Raw genomic sequence first — 22225 nt, 5'->3', positions numbered from 1 at the left:
CTAAAGCAACAAAACACTTAATTCCCGTGGTTGCTCTTCCTTGCTGTGAAGTCAATGGACAGGACAACGAAAACCAGCTGGTTAGGAAGATAAAGCCTTAATTTAATGTTTTATCTCTGTGGTAGAGTGCTAAAGTATCTACTTAGAGTAAGTGTAACAGTGAACCAGACATTAATTAATCTGTATAATCCCCTTGTTCAATTAATTTCAGCTCTCATTAAACAATGAGAATAGTTCTTCAGGACCAAAACATAGGGATTTATAACTTAATTACTCAGCAGTCAACAGATCAGTTTCTGCAGGACACAAACCCAATTTCATAACGACCGTCACCCACCCAAGCTATTGAAATACTTGCATGGAGTGAGTCTCTACAATAGTTCACAAACCTTTATTGCACTCCTCAGTTCTTGTGCGTCATACAAGGAAGAAGTCATCATCAATCCAAGAACCACCTTCTCAAAGCACCCAGAACATTCAGACTTCAGGTCGCTGATCAGGTCCTGGATTTCACGTGTGAGAGGGAGTGGAAAGGAGGAAATCAAACAGATAGTTATCAGTGAACTGACTCCAGTCCTATCCTTGAACAATTTGTTCAATATTTTTAATGAGTAAACCTGTCTCCACAAGGTACGTTCAATTACCTTATCATTTAACATCCAAATACAGTACAAAACATTAACTAGAATGGGAGCAAATTAATGATTTTTTTAAGATGCTATCAGGCTGCAGAGTACAAGGAAAACTGTATGCCTCAATGCAACAAACATCTAAAATTTTCTGTACCTTAGATAAGGTCTGCTCTAAAGTTCATTATACATCTCTCTATCACTGTCTCTCCAAATAAAATACCCTCAAAAGTCCCCATGCACATAAAAAAACAAAAAAGCCTCATTAGTAATAAGCATTTTCTATTAATAAAAAAAAGGTGGCACTGCCGGATCAGCAACGCTGCCATTGGTGTGGACCCACGGAGAGCGGGGAGTAAAATCACAGTGTTCCTCAGGAGCTCCAATTGCCCAGTCTAACTGTTGTCATCTCCGTACAGCGTTTAAATGGCCTGTAAATGGCACAACGATGGTGTACTTTAATATCCCACAACCACAGGGTCTGGGCCCAAGATGATCAGCAGCGGTCACGAGGTGTTGCAGACTCCAGGGAAGTGGAGAACTGGCGCGGGTTACCAGAAAACAGGGAAACCACCCCCCATGAGAATGAGAAGCAGAGGAGACGACTGACAGGATAGTGACCATAGCAGCCGATCAATGAGGGGCTTGGAGGCTGAAGAATACACAAATACACACTCGGCAGGCTGTTGGTGACTCGAGGCGAGGAAGCAACATAGGTTATGGGATGCTGTTGACTGTGGTCAAAGGACTCACACAGGCTGTGGAGTGCTGGAGACTGGCTGAAGGGAAACCGTGTATTAGAACCAAGATGTGAGAGGGTGCCGAGGGTGTGGGAATGCTGAAGATTATTCCATGGACATTCTATAACTCAGTGGGGACTCTTATGGTTCTCTTTCTCTGGCTGTAAGGGAGCGCTGGGCAATTTCGGTTGATGGCGAATCTTTGTCTGCCTTACGTTGGACCAGTGGTTTTCAATCTTTTTCTTTCCACTCACACACCACTTTAAGTAATCCCTATACCATCTGTGCTCTGTTATTAGTAAGGGATTGCTTAAGGTGGTATGTGGGTGGGAAGATAAAGTTTGAAAACCACTGTTTTAATCGTACTTCATTGACTTGTTATGTGCACGATTTCATAACTTCAAAGGAAATGGGCCAGTGACAATTTTTATCAAGCAAAATATTTCAATAACAATTGGCTCCAGAGCAGTGGTTCTCAACCTTCCCTTCCCACCCACATCCCACCTTAAGCAATCCCTTACTAATCACAGAGCACTGATGGCATAGGGATTACTTAAAGTGGGATGTGAGTGGAAAGAAAAAAAAACCTCTGCGTTTTTCAGGAGATTTTGTGTAATATCACATTTTCTGTTTTAGTACATGACAATAAAATAATCTTGAGTTAACAAGAACACGAATCTGTGATTTTCACCTAGCACACAAGATTAGCATACCTTTGGTGGCAAGCATTCAACATTTTAAAATGTTTTAGATCAGTACCCCCTTCTCTAAGTGAGAAACAGAAACACAGCAGATGCTGATGAGCAAATTATGAACTCGAGGAGGAATTCAATGGGTACAGAAGCATCCACGGCTAGAAATTGTCAGTCATTTCAGCTGTGACCCTTTATCAAAACTAAAGTAAAATGCGGGTAATAATATGTGCATGAAGGAGAAGGAAAGCTGCGGGCTGAGGCAAAAGGTGATATGAGACAGAAGGTGCGAGAGGTGGAGAGACAGTTAGAGGGAGAGACCATGGGGTTTGAAATGGAGAGAGAAGCAAGAACAACAGAAGGTAAAGAAGAGATGGAAAGAGTGGAAGGAGATGAGGTGGGGTTACCTAAAGTTGGACAATGCTAATGCAGTTAGGTTATCAGTCATCCAAGGTTCATATTCATTAAATTTAGCACATCATTTCCCTACTACTATATGCTCCAAGGCCTGCAGTGTTGAAGCTAATGCTGGCAATTAACACATTTCATGACATCTTTTAAAACCTGTAGATCTTCGTCACACACAGAGTTGGTGCAGCAAAAACATACCCTTCCAAAGGCAGTCTTGAAGTCCAGTTTTATCTGCTGTCTCTGGGCTATAGTTCTCCTGGCTAGTACTTCAATGATGGCATCTTCATCAGTCCCTAGGTCAGAAGAGTTTAAAGTGAATTTCAATTTATAATCCAAAAAGTATAAAATCCTGTGCAACTAAAACCTTGACTAATTCAAAGTCAAAGATCAGATTTTTTTTGTCAGGGTACATACATGATATCATACGCAACCTTGAGATTCTTATTCCTGCTGCCAGGCAGAATTTCTAGTTACCAGTAACTGTAAAGTGTACTCAGGAAGAAAGAAAAGTAAACAAAGAAAGAAATGTAAAAGAGAGCTCCAGTGATTGGGGATTTGATAATTGAGGAAAAGGCACGAGATTCTGTGAACAAGTTTGAGACTGCTGGATGGTATGTTGTTCCCAAAGTGCCAGGGTCATCTTGGAATGAATCTATAGCATTCTCCAGTGGGAGGGTGAGCACCTAGATGCCGTGGTCCAAGTTGGTGGTACCAATTATGTATTTTTATCATTGCTTTTGCGGGAATTTTCCATTACAAACAGCCTTTGATACACCAGCATTGGGGTCGTTCACACTGGAACGGACAAAACCTGAAAATCTCCAGGGATCAGTCTGCCAACTTGTACAGCATACTGGAATTCTGCAAACAAAAGGGGTGGGACATGTAACTCAACAGTGTCGGCGTCTGTGTTTAGTGTCACATAAACATACCATGTTCAACAGTATTTAGACCCACTTGTTTTCCCAAAAAATGGCTCAACATATTCCACGAGTTTTATATGCCAGGGGTTGAAATTAGGGTGCTAATGGTGAGTTACACCAACAGCCAAGCTCTTAATCACTGCACTGGTCATTGTTGAGTTGAAAAAGTGTCAGAGACTGGACACAAGGGTTTGCTATCAAATGTTACTTTTATTTACACAAGACAATTAAAAGAAGATCATGGGAAAATCGTACCAAGAACTAAAGCACACGCTCACACAATTTATGAAAGAGCTTGGGGAAAAACGCGCACAATTCAATAAGGATTAGTGTTAGAGTTAGGCTTAGGCTTAACAGCCCTCAGCAACAGAGAGCAGGCAGTGGACCACCAGGGCAGAGCGGGATAGCAGGCCGCAGAAGAGAGCAGCAGGCAGCAATAAAAAAAATTATGGACACAATATACTAAGAAAATTACAATCCACAATTCTCATCATGATCCGAATTGGTCCCAGAATGCAAACAAAAGACGGAACGACCATTCGGTTCTGTGCTTTTTACACAGCATGCATTCCAAGTAAAAGGGAACAATATCCCAGAATGAAAAGCATAAATGACATGGATAGGAGTGGAGATGAGGTACTGAAGAGGAATATAGGGCGTTCAAAACAAATCCTCAAAAGTGGTAATCTGGGGATTGCTGCTATACCACATGCCATTGAGGGTAGGAACAGGAAGTTGTGGCAGGACAATGCAGGGCTGAAGAGTTGGTGTCAGCGGCAGGGGTTCAGATTCGTAGATCGTTCGTAGATCATAGGGCTCACTTCTGAAAAACGTACAATCTGCTCAAGAGGACAGGTTGCATCTGAACTAGAGGGCATCTAATATCCAGCTTGCAGGTTTAGCTAGAGCTGTTGGGGAGGGTTTAAATGAGTTTGACAGGGAGAGGAACCAGAATATGAAGCCAGTGAATAGGGTAAAAGAAACACAGTTTAGCAAGATTGCAAGGAAGGATAGGCAGTCAATGGGGAAAAATTGCAAGCAACTTAACTTGGGATACTTTGAAAACAAAATTGAAAAGGGTGAACAATACAGCACTGAAGGTCTTGTATTTAAAAACCTGCAAAATAAGAAATGATCCAGTAGCACAGGTGGAAGTTGGCAGGTATGACATTGTGGCCATCACTGAATTGTGGCTGAAAAAAAACCACATCTGGGTTGCGAAAGCATTAGCAATGATATTCCAATAATCAATAAGTTCCGGGATGGTTCCAGAGGAATGGAAAATCCCAACAGTCATTTTGTTATTTAAATTTAAAATTTACATTTTAAAATTAGATATACAAATTTCAATTTTAGACCTATACAGTGACAGGCCCTTTCGGCCCAAAAGCCAATGCCATCTAATTACACCCAATTGACCTACATATTTTGAATCTGGAGCGCGCTGACGAAACCACCCAGACACGAGGAGACAGTGCTGGATTCAAATCCAGGTCACTGGCCCTGTAATAGCATTGCACTAACCACGAAGCTGATGAGCCACCCCTTAAAAAGGGAGGGGAGCAGCAGAAAGGAAATTCGAGGCCTGTTAGCCGAATATCGATCCTTGCGAAGTTGTTAGGAGTCAATTGTCAAGGACAAGATTATCAAGTAGTGAGAGGTGCGTGACAAGTTAGGCCAAAGTCAACACTTAAAGGAAAATCTTGCCTGACGAACCCACTGCAATTTTTTAAGAAAATCATAACCAGGTTTTAGACAAAAGGAAACGCAGAGGATGTTGAATATTTGAACTTACAAAAGCCCTTTGATAAGGTGATGTCACACTTCTGCTAAACAAGAACCCATGGAATTATGTGAAAGGTACTTGCATGGGTAGAGCATTGGCAGATCGGCAGGAGACAGAGGGTGGGAATAAAGAGATCCTATTCCAGTTGGTCACCAATTACCGGTGATGTCCCACAGGGATCGGTGTTGGGTCACTTCTTTTTACATTGAATGTTAATGATTTGGACTGTGGAATAAATGGCTGTTTTCAGACGACGTAAAGAGAGGTGGAGGGGCAGGCAGTGAGGAGGAAACAGAAAGGCTTCAGAGAGACTTCGATTATGAAAATGGGCGAAGAAGTGGCAAATGAAATACAATGTTGTAAAGTGTCTGATCTCGAACCTTGGTCGAAGGAACAAAAGGGCATTTGGAAATGCAAAAGGACTCTGGAATCCTCGTGCAGGATACCCTAAAGCATCCTCCAGCATGAGTCGCTGGTGAAGGCGGCAAATGCAATGTTGGTATTCATATCTAGAGGAATAGGGTATAAGAGCAGCGATGTTATGTTGAGACTTTACCTCACTAGGTGAGGTCTTCACTTGGAATAAGGGTTACAGTTTTGGCTCCTTATTTAAGGAAGGATGTGCTGGCATTAGAGGGGGTTCAGAGAAGATTCACAAGAATGATTCGTGGAATGAAGGGATTAGCTTATGAGGAATGTTTGACAGCTCTTGGACTGTACTCCTTGGAATTCAGAAGAATGAGGGGGGACCTCATGGTAGGATTTTGAATGCTGAAAGGCCTGGACAGAATCTATGTGGCAAAGTTATTTTCCAGGTTAGAGCAGTCCAGGAATAAAAGGGCACACATTCAGGATTGAAGGGCACTCATTTAAAAGTTTATAGTACAGATTTATTGTCAGAGTACATCCATAACATCACACACATGCCTGTGATACACAATTTCACACTCTTGAACCTTCTCCCAACAGAAATATGGAGAGGAGAGTGTGGCTGATGCGTGTTGGATCCTTCAGCATGTTGGCGGGCTACTGTCTTTATTAACAAAAAGCAGTTTCGCTCTTTTGCATTTGCACACATCATTTACCCAAGAGTACATCGCTCCTTCCAAACTCTCATTTGTGAGTTAAGAACAGGTGCAAAATTTGCCACTTTGAACAGAAAGTTCAAGAAAAAGTGGAACTCTGTGACTTAGATCTGGGAAATTCCATGCATAAGCGAGAGTCTCACTGGTAAAATGAAAGTGGCAAAATTGCAGTGAGTCATAATTGCACTTAATTTCAGAAAGAAAGGTCAAGTTTTTACCCATTGTCCCAAATTTAATTTGTGATATTTCACACTTTAATGGTCCACTAGTTTATATTTAAATTCACTAGAAACAGGTAAAACTGCTTTCAGGGTCCAAAGTGGAATACACAATATGCTCGAGAAACTCAGCAGGACCATGCAAAGGGTAACCAAGGTTTCGGGCCGGAACCCTTCGTCAGGGTTTAAACTTGGGTTAACATCAGCAGTGCAAATTAAGGGCTGATGCTACTGAGATAAGAAATTTTTTTAAAGAATATTTTATTTAAATTTCCATACATGTATTAATCTCCAAATACAGAAAATATTAATCATACATCTCAAAGCAATGATACATATTATTACATAGCCCCATAATTCCCATCCATCCTTCCCCCCCACCCCAATAATAACTCCAAGACCAAAAAGAAAGAAAAAGCTAGAAAAAGAAGGAAACAACAATCAAACAAGCACACACACCTGGTTACTAAAATATCAGTACATTCAATCAATTTTTGCCTTTACAATATTAATCCTAAGGAGTTGATAGATGTATAGGGCCTTGGTGAGACCTCACGTGGAGTATTGTGTTCAGTTTTGGTCTCCTTATCTGAGGAAGGACATCATTGCCATGGAGAGAGTGCAGAAAAGGTTTACCAGATTGATACCAGGGATGGCTGGACTTGCATATGAAGAAAGGCTAGAACAACTGGGCTTGTACTCGCTGGAGTTTAGACGATGAAGAGGAGATTTAATAGAAATGTTCAAAATTCTTAAGGGATTTGACAGGCTAGATGTAGGAAGATTGTTCCCAAGTCTAGAACCAAGGGTCACAATTTAAGGATAAAGGGGAAGTCCTATAGGACTGAGATGAGGAAGATTTTTTCACTCAGAGGGTGGTGAATTTATGGAATTCTCTGCCAGAGGAAGTGATTGAGGCCGGTTCCATAGCTATATTTAAGAGAAAGTTAGATTTAGTACTTGTGACTAGGGGGATCAGGGGGTATGGAGAGAGAGCTGGAACAGGGTACTGAGTGGATGATCAGCCATGATCAAAATGAATGGCTGTGTAGGCTTGAAGGGCCAAATGGCCTACTCCTACACCTATTTTCTATGTTAATACCTTCCATATGCAAATATAGGCGCCAAATATTTTTTTTAAAGTATCATATTTGTTCCTTAAATTATATGCAATCTTCTCAAAAGGTTTACAACTATGTATTTCTCCGTACCATCTTTCCATACCCAAACGTGAATCTGATTTCCATGTCACTGCTATACATTTTCTTGCAACTGCTAATGCAATTTTCACAAATTCTTTTTGATACAAATTCAATTTCAATTTTGGTCTTATCCCCAATATACAAGAGCATTGGATCTTGAGAAAATTTGACTCCTGTATCTTGTTCTAAAAATGCTCCTAATTCTATCCAAAAAGGTCTCAATGGCCATGTGGAATGTAAAGAGGTACCCATCTTGATTACACGATGTGAGAAATTATTAACATTTTTGATAGTAATAATCTATTTCCTCTAGTGGCATAAATATTAGAATCAGGCTAGTGTTGAGGAGAAATATTTCTTCACCCAAATGGCAATGAAAATAAAGACCCTTCCTCCCAAAAAAAGTAAATGTCATGCTTAGAGTGCCAACATCTCATTGCAAAGAATATCAATGTTTAGAGAAGCTCAAGAGCTGCAGATGCTGGAACCTTGAGCAGAATTGCTGCACTATCTCAGTGGGGCAGAAAACATCCATGGGTAGAAGTGGTCAGTCAATGTGTCGAGTCAAAACCCTTTATCAAGACTGAGAGATAGTTATTGTGAGGCAGCAAGAAAAGACTTTGATAAATGTGTTGACTTCCACTGTCCTCTCGTTTTAAGAGAGGACGGTGTTTCTAAAATAAAACTTTGCTACATACCCAAACCCTTCATTGCTTTTCTTAATTTGGCAGCATCTTCCTGGGAATTGAACCCAGCAAATTCTTTGACTGTGCCTCGTTGTCCAACCTATTGAAGAAAACAAATCAATTTGAAAATAATTTGACAAATTTTAGATTTTAATTTTACATTTTTGAAATTTAAAATTAAAATTTAAACATTTAACAGGCCATTTCAGTCCAGAAATCAGTGCCGCCCAATTAACCTGCAACCCCCAGTACGTTTCAAACGGTCAATTGAAAGCCGAGCTCCCAGAAGAAGCTCACGCAGACACGGGGAGAATGTACAAACTCCTTACAGACAGCGCAGGATTCAACCCTGTCCCTATTGCTGGTGATGTCTAGGTTTTGCACTAACCGCTGCACCAATAATGTCATAAATCTATTTGTTGTAAAACATGAAAATCTGCAGATACCATGGTTGAAGTAAAACTACATTGCTGAAAAAACTCAGTTGAATTTCTCCAGCATTGTGTTTTTAAATCTACTTGTTATTATTTTCTGATAAGGCCCTCCACCCTATTCTCAAAAAAAAATAAGAGAAAGGTGGTTTGGAGAACAACAAATGTTCCATTATTTATGAAATTCTCCAAGAATATTTGGGAAATTTTAGGTCAGTGAGCCTCACACAAGTAGTGGGTAAATTATGAGAAGGTATTCTCAGATACCAGAAATAAAAATACTTGGATAGTCAAGGACTGATTAGGTATAGTCAATATGGCTTGGTATGTGGTAGGTCATGCCTAACTAATCTGTTACGGAATGGGTTAATAAAATTATAATAAAAGGGGTAAGATTGTGAGGTTTAGTTGACAGATCACATTTCACAAACAAACATCTCAAGCACCATGCAGGTTCAGATTTCATGTCTCTAATTCTGGGTAAAAGAAAGCAAGGTCATTCTTGTTTCTGGACCATAACCATTTTGATGGTTACTTCGTCTGACTTGTGCCTGAATCTGTGAAAACATCATGGAAAACAAAAGTTCCGAACCCTCCATGCAAGTGAGAGGAATTTGTGAAAAAGTCATTTTTATGAAGAAATATTTCTCTGAAAGCAAATCTACAAGAATTCATGAGTTTTGAGAACTTTTGAGCAGCAGTTTAAAAACTCTGAATTTCAACACAAAATATTTCTAAGACAGAACTTTAAAATAATCTCTTCAGAATTGTGTCCGAACTGTAATGGTTTAGGAATTCCCCCCCCCCCCGCCCAAACCCACATAAATATATACATTTGCGCATAGTGGTGTTGTTTAGAGTTAATAAAAATGTTATATTATTAAGTTATTAATAAAAGTTATTGTCTTGAAGATACCATTGTCTTGGTGAATTTCTATTGCTGCTGGTCTATAGAGCACTACACCACAGAAAACAGGCCATTCAGCCCTATTGCTCTGTGTTGAAAATATCCTACCACTAGTCCCAATGACTTGCACCCATTCCATAACCCCCCAGAAGTCTCCTAACCATGTATCTGTCCAGTTTATTTTTAAAACTAAAGAGTGAGCGTGCATTTATCAAGTCAGATGGCAACTCATTTCACACTCCCACCACTCTCTGAGTGAAAAGGTTCCCACCAATGTTTCCCTAAACCTTTCCCCTTTCACCCCAAGTCCATATCCTCTTGTGTTTATCTCCCTAATCTTAGTGATAAGAGACTTCTTGCATTTACTCTGTCTATACCTCTCCTAACTTTAAATACCTCTATCAAATCTCCCCTCATTTTTCTTCGCTCCAAGAAAGAGTCTAACGTATTTAATCTTTCTCTGTAACTCAATTCCTGAAGATCCAGCAACATCGTAGTGAATTTTCTCTGCACTCTTTCAATCTTACTGATATCCTTCCTGTAGTTTGGTGACCAGAACTGCACACAAGACTCCAAATTTGGCCTCACCATAACATACCAACTCCTGTAATCAATATTTTAATTTATTATGCCAAGATGCCAAAAACTTTCTTCACAACCCTGTCTACCTGCGACGCCATTTTCAGGGAATTATGTATCTGTATTCCCATATCCCTCTGTTCCTCTGCACTCCTCAGTGCCCTACCATTTACTGTGTTTATCCTGCCTTGGTTTACCCTTCCAAAATGCAACACCTCACACTTCTCTGCATTAAATTGCATTTGCCACCTTCTGGCCCATTTTCCTAGTTGGTCCAGATCCCTCTATAAGCTTCCTCACAGTCCACAATGTCTCCAATCTTAGTGTCATTAGCAAACTGCTGAGTCAATTTACAACATTATGTAGATGACAAACATCAATGGTCCCAGCACTGATCCCTGAGGCAGACCACTAATCACAGGCCTCCAACCTGAGAAGCAATCATCCACTACCACTCTCTCTCTTCTCCCATTCAGCCAATTTCAAATCCACTTTACAACCTCTTGTGTCTGAACCTTCTGAACTAACCTTCCATGTGGGACCTTGTCAAAGGCCCTAATGAAGTCCATGGAGACAGCCTTTCCTTTATCTACTTTCTTGGTAACCTCGAAAAACTCTGTAAACAGATTTGTTAAACATGACCTACCACACACAAAGCCATGCTGACTATCCTTAATCAGCCCTTGGCTGCTGATCTCTCAGAACACCCTCTAACAATTTACATACTACTGATGTCAGATTCACTGGCTTATATTTTCCTGAGTTACTTTTGGAGTCTTTTTTAAACAATGGAACAACATGAGCTACACTCCAATTCTCCAACATCTCACCCGTGGATAAGGATATTTTAAATACAACTTCCAGGTCCCCTGCAATTTCTACACTCATCTCCCTCAAGGTCCGAGGGAATATCATGTTATGCCTGGGGGATTTACCTACCTTTTTCACTGTAAGGCAGCAAGCACCTCCTCCTCTTTAATTTCTGTATGTTCCATGACACTACTGCTTATTTCCCTTCTTTCTTTATACACTATGCCAGATTCTTGAGTAAATACTGTTTAAGATCTCCCCCATCTTGTGAGCCTCCACACATAGACGACCACTTTTAGGGAACGAATTTTGTCTCTTAATATTCTTTTACTCTTAACATACATGTAGAAATCCTTAAGGTTTATCCTCACATTATCTGCCAAAGCAATTTCATGTCTTCTTTTTGTCTTCCTGATTTCCTTCTTAAGTATTTTCTTACATTTTCTATACTCTTCTAGTACCTTATTTGCTTCTTGTTACGTATACTTGCTATACACCTCTCTCTTCTAAACTAGATTGCCAATACCCCTTGAAATCCAAGGTTCCATCTGCCTGTTAACTTTGCCTTTAATCCTGACAGGAACATGTAAACTCTGCACTTTAAAAATTTCACCTTTGAAGCTCTTCCACTTACTGAACACATCCTTGCCAGGAAACAACATCCCAATCCACTCCTAGAATCCCTCTCATTTCCACAAAATTGGCCTTTCACAATTTAGAATCTCAACTTGAGGGCCAGACCTATTCTTATCCACAATTAACTTGAAACTATGACATTATGGTCGCTGGACCCAAAATGTTTGCCCACATATAAATCTGTCAGCTGACCTGTCTGGTTCCTTAATAGGAGATCAAGTATTGCATCCTCTCCAGTTGGTACCTCTATAAATTGATTTAGAAAACTATACTGACCACATATCACAAACTACAAGCCATCCACCCCTTTTAATCTGGAAAATTAAAATCTCCTTCAATCGCAACATTCTGTTTCTTACATTGGTCTGCTATCTCCCTACAGATTTGTCATAAAACTAGTTGCTTGAGGCTGCTGGTTGCTTGAATTCCAGATAACAGGGGTTTACTGTACAAGCGTTCAAAGACTAATTTGTCCAACTGACAAATCTTTAACTGCCCAATATTGACAGTGAGTTGAGTTCATTGATCTACTTCCTGAACATGCAAAAATTTACTCATCAATAAAGTTCAACAGCAGAACATTGAAGCTTGACACCAACCAGCATAGTGTTTGAACAATGGTTGTCCTTGTTGATAACATCTTACATCATATCAAACAAGTGATTAGATGCTAACCAGTAAGGAATCAAGTCGATGAAACCTTTCAAGTCTTATCAAACTCAATCAATATTTGTCAAGACTAATTCTTTTTGTTTAAAGAGGCAATGGACTAGGAAGCAGGGATTCAAAGGTGGTCAGGCATCAAAATACTCACAGCTGCCATGGTTACCGTATACAATACTTCTTGAAGTGGCGAAAGTTATCTACCTGCTGGGAAGACAAAAACAACTGTGAACTTTACTGTGTTGAAAAACAAATGCTCACAATTAACAGCATGCGTGAAACACAACAGGCTGCAGATGCTGTGACTGTAGTAAAACACCAAAATGCTGGAGGAACTTAGCTGGTCTTTCCAGGAGACAAAGATATATCACCGACATTTCCGGTCTGATCCCTTCTTCAAGGAAACATCAGAAAAGCAGAATAAAGATATGTGAGAAAGTCTCAGAATGGGGGAAGAATCCCGACCAACAAATGGCGTTAATTGGATGTGATAAAGGACTATGTGATCATTTATCCTGCCTGTGCAAAAGGAAACTGGGAATGGAGAGATGAGGGGGTGGGGGTTTGAACAGAAGCCAGAGAAGTCAATATTAATGCCATCTGGTTGCAGGGTGCCCGGGCAGAAGATATGGGATGCTCTTCCAATTTATGGGTGGTGCCAATCTAGTAGTACATGAGACCATGGACAGACATGTCGGCAAGGGAATAGAATAGTGATTGGGAAAAGGAACATACAGCACAGTAAAAACAGCATCTCTACTTCCTCAGGAGTACGCGGAGGTTTGATATGACATCAAAAACCTGGCAAATTTCTACAGAGGTGTGGTGGAAAGTGAGTTGACTGGCTGCATCAGGATCTGGTATGTGGACATCAATACCCGAGCACGAAGCCCTGCAAGAGGTAGTGGACACAGCCCAGGACATCACAGGCAAAACCCTCCCCACCATTGAGAGCAAGTGCATGGAAATGCTGCCATTGGAGAGCAGAAGCAATCAAGTATTTTTTTGCTCTCCATATTGCACAGTTTGTTTACTTGTGGACGTTAAGCACATTTTTTTTGAGCTACCAGTAAGTGGTGATTCTGCTTCGCCTGCAGGAGAAAGAATCTCAGGATTGTAGGTGATGTCATGTATATACTCAGACAATAAATCTGAATCAGTACAGGCCCCTCCATGTGGGGCCAAAGATGCAAAGGACCCGAGTTGTTTTGTACACCAGTCTTTAGTTGCCAGATGTTGCTGCCTGGAGAGCAATTTCATCTGTATAGAATGCTACTCGTTCAAGTTCCACTCTAGACTTGGTACAAATGACTGTGTGGCTTGGTTCAATAACAACTATAAATTTGCTGACAGTAGTGGGTTGTAGAAAAAGGGGTGATGAGTCAGCACCTAGGAAGGAGATTGAAAACTTGGCCGAATGGTGGTGCACCATTAACAACCTCCACACTCAGTGTCACCAAAACCAAGCAGCTGATCATTGACTTCAAGAAGGGAAAACCAGAGGTGTCTGATCCAGCGATCATTGGGGGATTAGTGGTGGAGAGGGTGAGCAAATTTTAGTTCTTCGGAGTCACTATCTTGGAGGATGTTTCTTGGATCCAACACACAAAAGGCATCATGAAGAAAGCACGTCAGCACCTCTACTTCCTCAGAGGTTCGGTATGACATCAGAAACCCTGGCAAATTTCGACGGATGTGTGACCAAAAGTGGACTGACTGGGTGCATCGTAGTCTGGTATGAGTCAACAATATCCCCGAGCATAAAGTTCTGCAAAACATAGTGGACATAGCCCAGGCGTAACCCTCCCCACCATCGAGAACATCTACAGGGAAGAGTGCCGCCAGAGAGCAGCAGCAATCATCAAGGATCTTGTTCTCGCTGCTGCCATCAGGAAAGAGGTGTAGGTGCCACAAGACTCACACCACCAGGTTCAGGAATAGCTGCTACCCCTCCACCATTAGACCCCTCAATGACAAACTCAATCAGGGACTCATTTAAGGACTCTTTCTTTTGCACTTTATTTTTTTCTCTCTCTATTGCACAGTTTCTTTACATTTCTTTATTCGTGTACGTTGTGTATAGATTTTTTTTTTGGACTACCAATAGTAGTAATTCTGCCTCATCCACAGGAAAAAGAATCTTAGGGTTGTATTTGATGTCATATATATACTCTAACAATAATTTTTTTCAGACAAGACAAACATTGCCTGACTTCGTGGAGGAAATGTGAAAATATAATGGGACTGCAGTGGATTTACCCCAGCTCTTCTTGTCACTATTGATCATTCAATCAATATCACCAAAAATTATGATCCTAATCACATGGATATTTTGGAGAGCTTGCTGTGAGTCATTTCTACATTGGAGCAGTGACAAAATTTCAAGAGCATTTACTTGGATTACAATGCTTCAGGATGGTTCAAGGGCATGAAAAAGGTGTTAAACAAGTTTTTCAATCTTGCTTTTCATGTTGAGTGACTACAAATTTAAAAAAAAACTGGTTCAAAGTGCATTACTCTTCTCCCTGATCTAGACACAATGGCACACAAGATTTGCAAAATATTTTTTGATCAGGATTTTGCAAAGCAGGCCCAACAGAATGGGTATCCTTTACAGCATTCCGTTGCCTGCAGTCCAGGTCATCCTTCAGATCCATCAGAGGCAAGAATATAAGACTGAATGCAACAAACGTGTCACATCCTTTTTTAGAACAGTGTGGCCCCGTTATAATGCGATCATTGGGGGTCCTCATCACGAAAAAAAGCAGGGACGCGCTAAATCGGGGTTTCAATAAATCATTGTCACAGTTGAAATTAAAACACAAATTCCAGAAATAGCAATTTCACTGGCAGGAAACAAAAATGTGCAATGTTGAATGCTCAGCCGTATGTTTAAACGTGCTTCAAAGTAGCAACAACTACATTTGTGGAGAAAGCACTTGCAACTCTGCCCCTTAGTCCCCTTAGTAACAAGTGGGAGTCGGCCCCCACTCCTGCCTGGAAGCCCGACGTCCCCACTCCTGCCCAGGATCACTCGCTTGCTTAATTTACCCCTGTATAATGGTCTTGAGCATCCGCAGATTTTGGTATCCATGGGGCGGGGTCCAATGACTCATGCTGTTATATCCAAATTCGCGTTAAATTGGGGTTTCACTGTTACTGCACACAGTTCTAATTCTTTTGGCAGCTGAAGTGAAAATGTTTGGTTATTGTGTAGATCAAAGCTTCTCAACCTTCCCCCCCCTCACATACCACCCTACGTAACCCCTTACTATAACCATAGAGCATCTTGTGGCATAGATGTGCTGTGGTTTGTAAGGGATTACTTAAGGTGGTATGTGAGTGGAAAGAAAAAAGATTGAGAACCACTGGTCTAGATAATTTAACGCTGCTCTAAGTGATAGATTAATTTTGTGTAAATAATTCACCATTATTCTTCTGAAGAAATTCCCATTTATGGAACTTTAATTTGACTTTCCAGAGTAGATGTTGCTGTACAATAAACTGCTTGCTGAAAGTTCAAAACACCAAGCCTCCATCGGCCACTTTTTATTCGAAGCTGTGTTACCGTTACTACGACCCGGCTGACACATGACAAATGCCATTCCGGGTATCTCATCAGTGAACCTGGGGGGAACACCTCACACAACTCACCAAACAATATCAATAATGAATAAATCATTCTGATCAAGATCAAATAACTATCTAATTGATTAAAAGGAATCAGTTGTGGGTGTCCAGTGAACAACAAATCTCTCTCTGAAAACCGACAAGAACCTTCCTGAGCAGTAACCATTTACCTTTCAAGCACCAAAGCCTGGTGAACTTTATAAATGTTAAATTCTGTGCACAGTTTCCTCCCAGTTCAGCCTTACTGGGCCATCTTGGGAATAGAATTCCCATTTCAGACTTTTGCCAGAAAACAGACCTGTTTGGTAAGTCAAGGGTCTGTAACCACTTTCCTGAGACATGTTCATTGTGTAAACTAAGCATCACAAATTGTCTTGCAGAGGCAGTGTTAATATCCTCAGGAGATGCAATCTCACAGGCTCACCACTCAGCCCTGGTGCACCTAGACCAGATCAACACATACATCAGGCTGCTTTTCATAGATTAAAGCACAGCTTTCAACACCATCATCCTCTCAGGACTGGTCAGCAATCATCAAAACTTAGGCCTCTGAACCTCCCTCTGCTACTGGATCCTTGACTTCCTCATCAGACCACCAGAGACATTGGTAAGAACGTCTCCTCCTCCCTGACAATCAACACAGGCACACCTCAAGAATGTGTGCTTAGCCCACTGCTCGACTCGTTCTACATCTAAGACTGTCTGCTTCCGCACAATTCCAATGCTATCTACAAATTTCCCGACAACACCACGATTGTCAGCAGAATCACAAACGGCAATGATGAAGCATTATTAAGAGCCCAGAGGACCCTAAAACCCAGCCACAATAGATATTCACCAAGACAAATGGTTACTACTAAAACAAAAGTTGCTTTTAATTATTGTTAAACATGAAAACAGAATCACACTTTAACTTATCACTATTAACTTAACTAATCTAACTTAACCCCCTTCTAATTCTTAGTGCACGTGGATGTAATGCGTGTGCAAGTTGAGAAAAGTTATTTGATTCACAGTCCAATCTCACTTCTCATTCCTCCAAGTTTACTAGTTGCAGGTAATTCTTATATTGTGCACAGAATTTCACATTTATAAAGTTCACCAGGCTTTCGTGCTTGAAAGGTAAATGGTTACCACTCAGGAAGGTTCTTGTTCAATTTCAGAGAGATTTTTTTTGTTCACCGGACACCCATAACTGATTCCTTTTAATCAGCCACTTCAGTGTCTTGCTGAAGAAACTTGCTCCATCAGGGCTTTCCAGATGATAACTTTTTCTTTCAAGTCACCACAGAGTTCCTTTTATTTCAAGTGAAACATTAGGCAGCCAGTCTTCTCCTCTTGTATAAGCCACAAGGACATTGACCAGGCTGAACTAAGCACTCACAACCCATCTTCCAAATGGGGGTTTTCTACAAACTTTCCAGCTTGTCCTGTTCTAAACTCAGCGGTTGCTACTGACTATAAAACTGCAGAACTCATTTCCCTCTCTCACAGAGAAACAGCCTGCTTTTTTTCTCTCTCTCTCCGTTTAAAACCACATGACTATCTTACAACAGCAAACAGCACTCCCAGACAGCCTGCGGCTCCGAACCTATTCCTCCGAGTTCTTTCATCTGTTGCTTCTCAAAACATCAATCCATTAGTGAAGTCTCTTGAGCACTCTCCAAAACTTTTGCAAAGCCCTTGGAGCCGGCCTGTCTAGCTTGAACAGAGCTCCAGTATTTTAAATGAGATCGGTTTTGAAATGTTTGTATGTGACCTACACAAAAAAAAACTACCCCAATTTATCTCCTTTAAAACATATCTTTAATCTGTCACAGTGTACAGAAGTGAGATAGATCGGCTCGTTGAGTGGTGTCACAACAATAACCTTGCACTCAATATTAGCAAAACGAAGGAACTGGCTGTGGACTTCAGGAAGGGGAAACCAGGAGAATATGAACCAGTCCTCATCGAGGGGTCAGCAGTGGAAAGAGTAAAGACATTCAAATTCAAATTGGGTGTCAACATCTTTGGAGATCTGTACTGGGGCCTCAATGTCGATGCAAACATGAAGAAGGCTCACCAGTGGCTGCACTGTGGTTAAGAGTTTGAGAAGATTTGGTATGTCACCAAAGACTCTTCCAAATGTATTCAGGTGTACCATGGAGAGCATTCTGACTGGTTGCATCACTCTGATATGGAGGTGCCAATGGACAGGACAGGAAAAAGCTACTGAGGGTTGTGAACTCAGCCAGCACCATCATGGGCATCAGTTTTCACTCCATTAAGGACATCTACAAGAGGCGATGCCTCAACAAAGGAGCCTCTATCATCAGGGACCCTTGCCACCCAGGCCATGTCCTCTTCACACTGCTACCAATGGGAAGGAGGTACAGGAGTGTGAAGACATACACACAATGGTACAAAAACAACTTCTTTCCCTTTGCCAGATTTCTGAATGGACAATGAACCACACACACTGCCCCACTTCTATTCATTTGCACTAATTTATTTTTTTTTTAAAGTGCATTTAGAGAAAGGTAATTTATAGCAATTTTGCACCTTCAATACCATTGTCAGAAAACCACAAACTTCATGACACGCTCATGATAATAAATTCTGATTCTTTCAGTTAGTATTGTTGTCCAACAACACTATTGGTCGCACACTTCTTTATTACATCAACTGCTCAAGACACTATATATATGAAAAACTGTCAAACAAGAAAATCTGCTGATGCTGTGATCGTTGTTTAAAACACAAAAATGTAAATGAAACTCAGCAAGACATGCATCATTCTTTATGTAGCAAAGGCATCCCTCTCTGTAACTGGATCCTGGACTTTCCTAACAGAAAGACCACAGTCTATCCAGGACGGTAGCAGAGCATCGAGCTGTGTGCTCACCGTGCTCCTGTTCACACTACTGACCCACGTCTGGATCGTCAGATCCGGCTCCAACAGTGACATTAACTTTGCAGATGCAACAACAGTAGTTGGCCTCATCAGCAACAATGAGTGAGTCACTACAGAGAAAATTTCGTGATACGGTGCAAGAGTAACAACCTGAGTCTCAACATGGACAAGACGAAGGAAATAAATGTGGACTTCAGGAGGACCAGGAACAACCACCCTCCACTACACGTCAATAACTCTGTAGTGGAGAGCACCAAGTTCCTTGGAGTTCACTTAACTAGTGACTTATCATGGACACTCAATATCTCCTCACTGGTCAGGAAGGCACAACAACGACTGCACTTCCCGTGAAGACTGAAGTGTGCAAGGCTACCGGCCATCATATCAGATTTCAGATATACTGTCGGAGTACATACATGACATCACATACAACCCTGAGATTCTTTTTCAGCAGGTAAGGCAGAATTACCACTTATTGCTAGTGTAAAAAACTGTACACAACGTATGTGTGGAAACAAATAAATAACTGAAAAAAGATAATGAATGTAAACAAACTGACTGTGCAATATAGAGAGAATTTAAAAAAAAAAAAATCAATAAAGTGCACAAGTAAGAGTCCTTAAGTGAGTTCCTGATTGAGTTTGTCGTTGAGGAGTCTGATGGTGGAGGGGTAGCAGCTGTTCCTGAACCTGGTGGTGAGAGTCTTGTGGCACCTCTACCTGATTCTTGATGGCAGCAGTGAGAACAGAGTTGAGTGGTGTGGATCCTTGATAATTGCTGCTTCTGTCCGACAGCAGTGTTCCCTGTAGATGTTCTCAATAGTGGGGAGGGTTTTGTCTCTGATGTCATGGGCTGTGTCCACTACCTTTTGGAAGGCTTTACACTCAGGGTTATTGGTGTTCCCATACCAGATCATGATGCAGCCGGTCAGCACCATGCATCTGTAGAAATCTGGCAGGGTTTCTGGTGTCATACCAAACCTCCACAAACTCCTGAGGAAGTCAAGGTCCTGACATACTACCTTCACAATGCCATTGGTCTGTTTAGTCCAGGAAAGATCCTCCAAGATAGTGACTCCCAAGAACTTGAAAATTTCTCACCTTCCCCATCTCTGATCTCCCAATGATCACTGAATCATACACCTCTGGCTTTCCTTTCCTGAAGCCAACAATCAACTTCTTAGTTTTGGTGACACTGAGTGCAAGATTGTTGGTCAACCATTCAGTCCACCTTCTACAGAAGCTGGATCACAAATGTCCTGGCCGGCTGCATCATAGTGTGTCATGGTTGCTGCAGAGAAATGGATCGGAGGTCAATCCACAGGACCATAAGAGTGGCAGAGAGGATCACTGGAGTCTCCCTCCACAACATCAGCATGAACTACTGGGATTGTTGTCTGAAGATCAGGTTTCCATGGTTGAGGATCCCTTCCACCTCGCACACAGCATCTTTCAGCTGCTCCCATCGGGGAAAAGATACAGGAGTGTCAGAGCCAGCCCCACCAGGCTGAGGAACAGCTTCCCATGGGCAGTGAGAATGCTGAACGACCAAAGGAACTGCTCACACTGACCATCCGAGACTCTCATATTCAAAACAATATTTACATATTTGTGTCGATTAATATTTGTCCTGCACATGTATTATCTGTTTGTTTGTATCTGGGTGTGTGTCTGAGTGTTTTGCACCGAGGACCGGAGAACACCGTTTCATCAGGTTGTACTTGCGCAATTCGATAATAATAAACTTGAACTTGAGTTGACTTGTACATAACCAACATTTCTGGCCCAAGCAATAAAATCTATATAAAATACAAGTTCCTAATTCACCACAGTAAGATCACCATAGTTGAGCACTCTGTGGTATTAAGCACCTGTGGTGGTAAAACTCAAACTCAAATTAGTTCTGCAATTGGTTGATTTAAAGTGCAACTATATTTGTTAGATTTCAAAACACAGAACTTGGTAGATTTCGAGAAGTAATAAAGACATCAATTCGAAACACACTTTCACAATGTTGCATATTGACCTTCTCACCCAGAGTTTGTGATCACTTTGAATGAGTCAAAGGAACAGATCATTCATTTACACCCAAATCATTCAAGAACATGGAAAACAAAGGGAATATGTTTTGTAGTGTTACATTTATTAAGCATAGCAATTACAAGATTTTGTAATGCTAAAACTACAGATTCATTTTGAAAAATGCTCGGGCTAATCTGGGATATATCTGGGAAGGAAGAAATGGCTGGGGCATTGGCATGACCTTCACAACCTCCCCGGCCACAGTGGAGGTACTGGTGAATTAGAGAATGGCAAATGTGGTCCCCTTGTTTAAAAGTAAAAGGAATAATCCTGGAAATTATAGACCAGTGAATCTTACAATAGTGGTGGGCAAACTATTGGCGAGGATTTTGAGGGAGACAGGATTTAGGAGCATTTAGAGAAGAATCGTCTTCTCAGGGATAGACAGCATGGCCTATTGAAGAAGAGGCAAGAAATTGATGAAGGCAAGTGGATGTGTATATAAATTTGACAAGATTCCCCTAAGGTGATGATGCATGGGATCCATGGCTGCTTGGATTCAGAATTGGCTTATCTGCAGAAAGGTAAAGGTTCCATTATTGTCGCATAATAGTTAGAATGTAACATACATGAAATTCTTTAACTTTGTCTACTGTGAGGAAAACAGAGTCACCACTTTGTCCAGCGCCCCCCCCCCCCCCTCACAGAAATGAGACCTCATTGAGGATCAGTGCTCTAACCACTGAGCTAGCAGAGACTTGAAAGTAGAAGGAATATAATCTGCCTGGAGGTGAGTGACAAGAGGTGTTCCACAGGGATCAGTTTGGGACCCCTGCTCTTTGTGATTTTTTTTTAAATGACTTTGATGAAGAGCTGGAGGGGTGGTTCAGTAACTTTGCAGGTGATGCAAAAATTTGAAGTGTTATGGATACAGTACACAGTTGTCAGAGGTTGCAAATGATTTTACAAGGTGGGGTATGTGGCTAATGCAGGATTGTTAACAGTGTGAAGGAACAGTGAGATCTTGGGGTCCAGGTGTATAGATTCCTCAAAGTTTCTAAGCAAGTTGAGAGGGTAGTTACGATGGTGTTTTGACGTTTATTAATAGAAAGGTTGAGTTCAAGATCTATAAGCTAATGTTACAGCTCTATAAAACTCTGGTCAAACGACACGAGGTATTGTGTTCAGTTCTGGTTACCTCAAAACTGGAAGGATGTATCTGCTTTAGAGTAGATTTACCAGGATGTTGCTTGGATTGGAAAACTTGTCTTTTGAAGTAA

The 22225-nt window shown here is 41.1% G+C and overlaps 1 protein-coding gene across 3 annotated transcripts in view; it reads right to left on the bottom strand.

Moving 5' to 3' along the window:
- Positions 1-22225, bottom strand: part of LOC138753906 (annexin A4-like) — a 94925-nt gene that overhangs the window by 63988 nt on the left and 8712 nt on the right. For 2 of the 3 annotated variants that reach the window (XM_069917453.1, XM_069917455.1), the window contains 4 exons: positions 12550-12605; positions 8385-8472; positions 2671-2765; positions 390-503 (listed from right to left, as the gene is read on the bottom strand). In XM_069917453.1, coding sequence (XP_069773554.1) covers positions 390-503; positions 2671-2765; positions 8385-8472; positions 12550-12558 — 306 coding nt within the window. In that variant the 5' untranslated portion in view covers positions 12559-12605. The remainder of the gene's footprint in view (positions 1-389; positions 504-2670; positions 2766-8384; positions 8473-12549; positions 12606-22225) is intronic. The other variant, XM_069917454.1, reaches the window with a different exon arrangement.

Source organism: Narcine bancroftii, chromosome 2 (genome assembly GCF_036971445.1).
Source record: "Narcine bancroftii isolate sNarBan1 chromosome 2, sNarBan1.hap1, whole genome shotgun sequence".
Lineage (NCBI taxonomy): Eukaryota > Metazoa > Chordata > Chondrichthyes > Torpediniformes > Narcinidae > Narcine > Narcine bancroftii.
The sequence above is the reverse complement of the archived record's forward strand: the minus strand, read 5'-3'. Positions and strand labels throughout refer to the sequence as shown.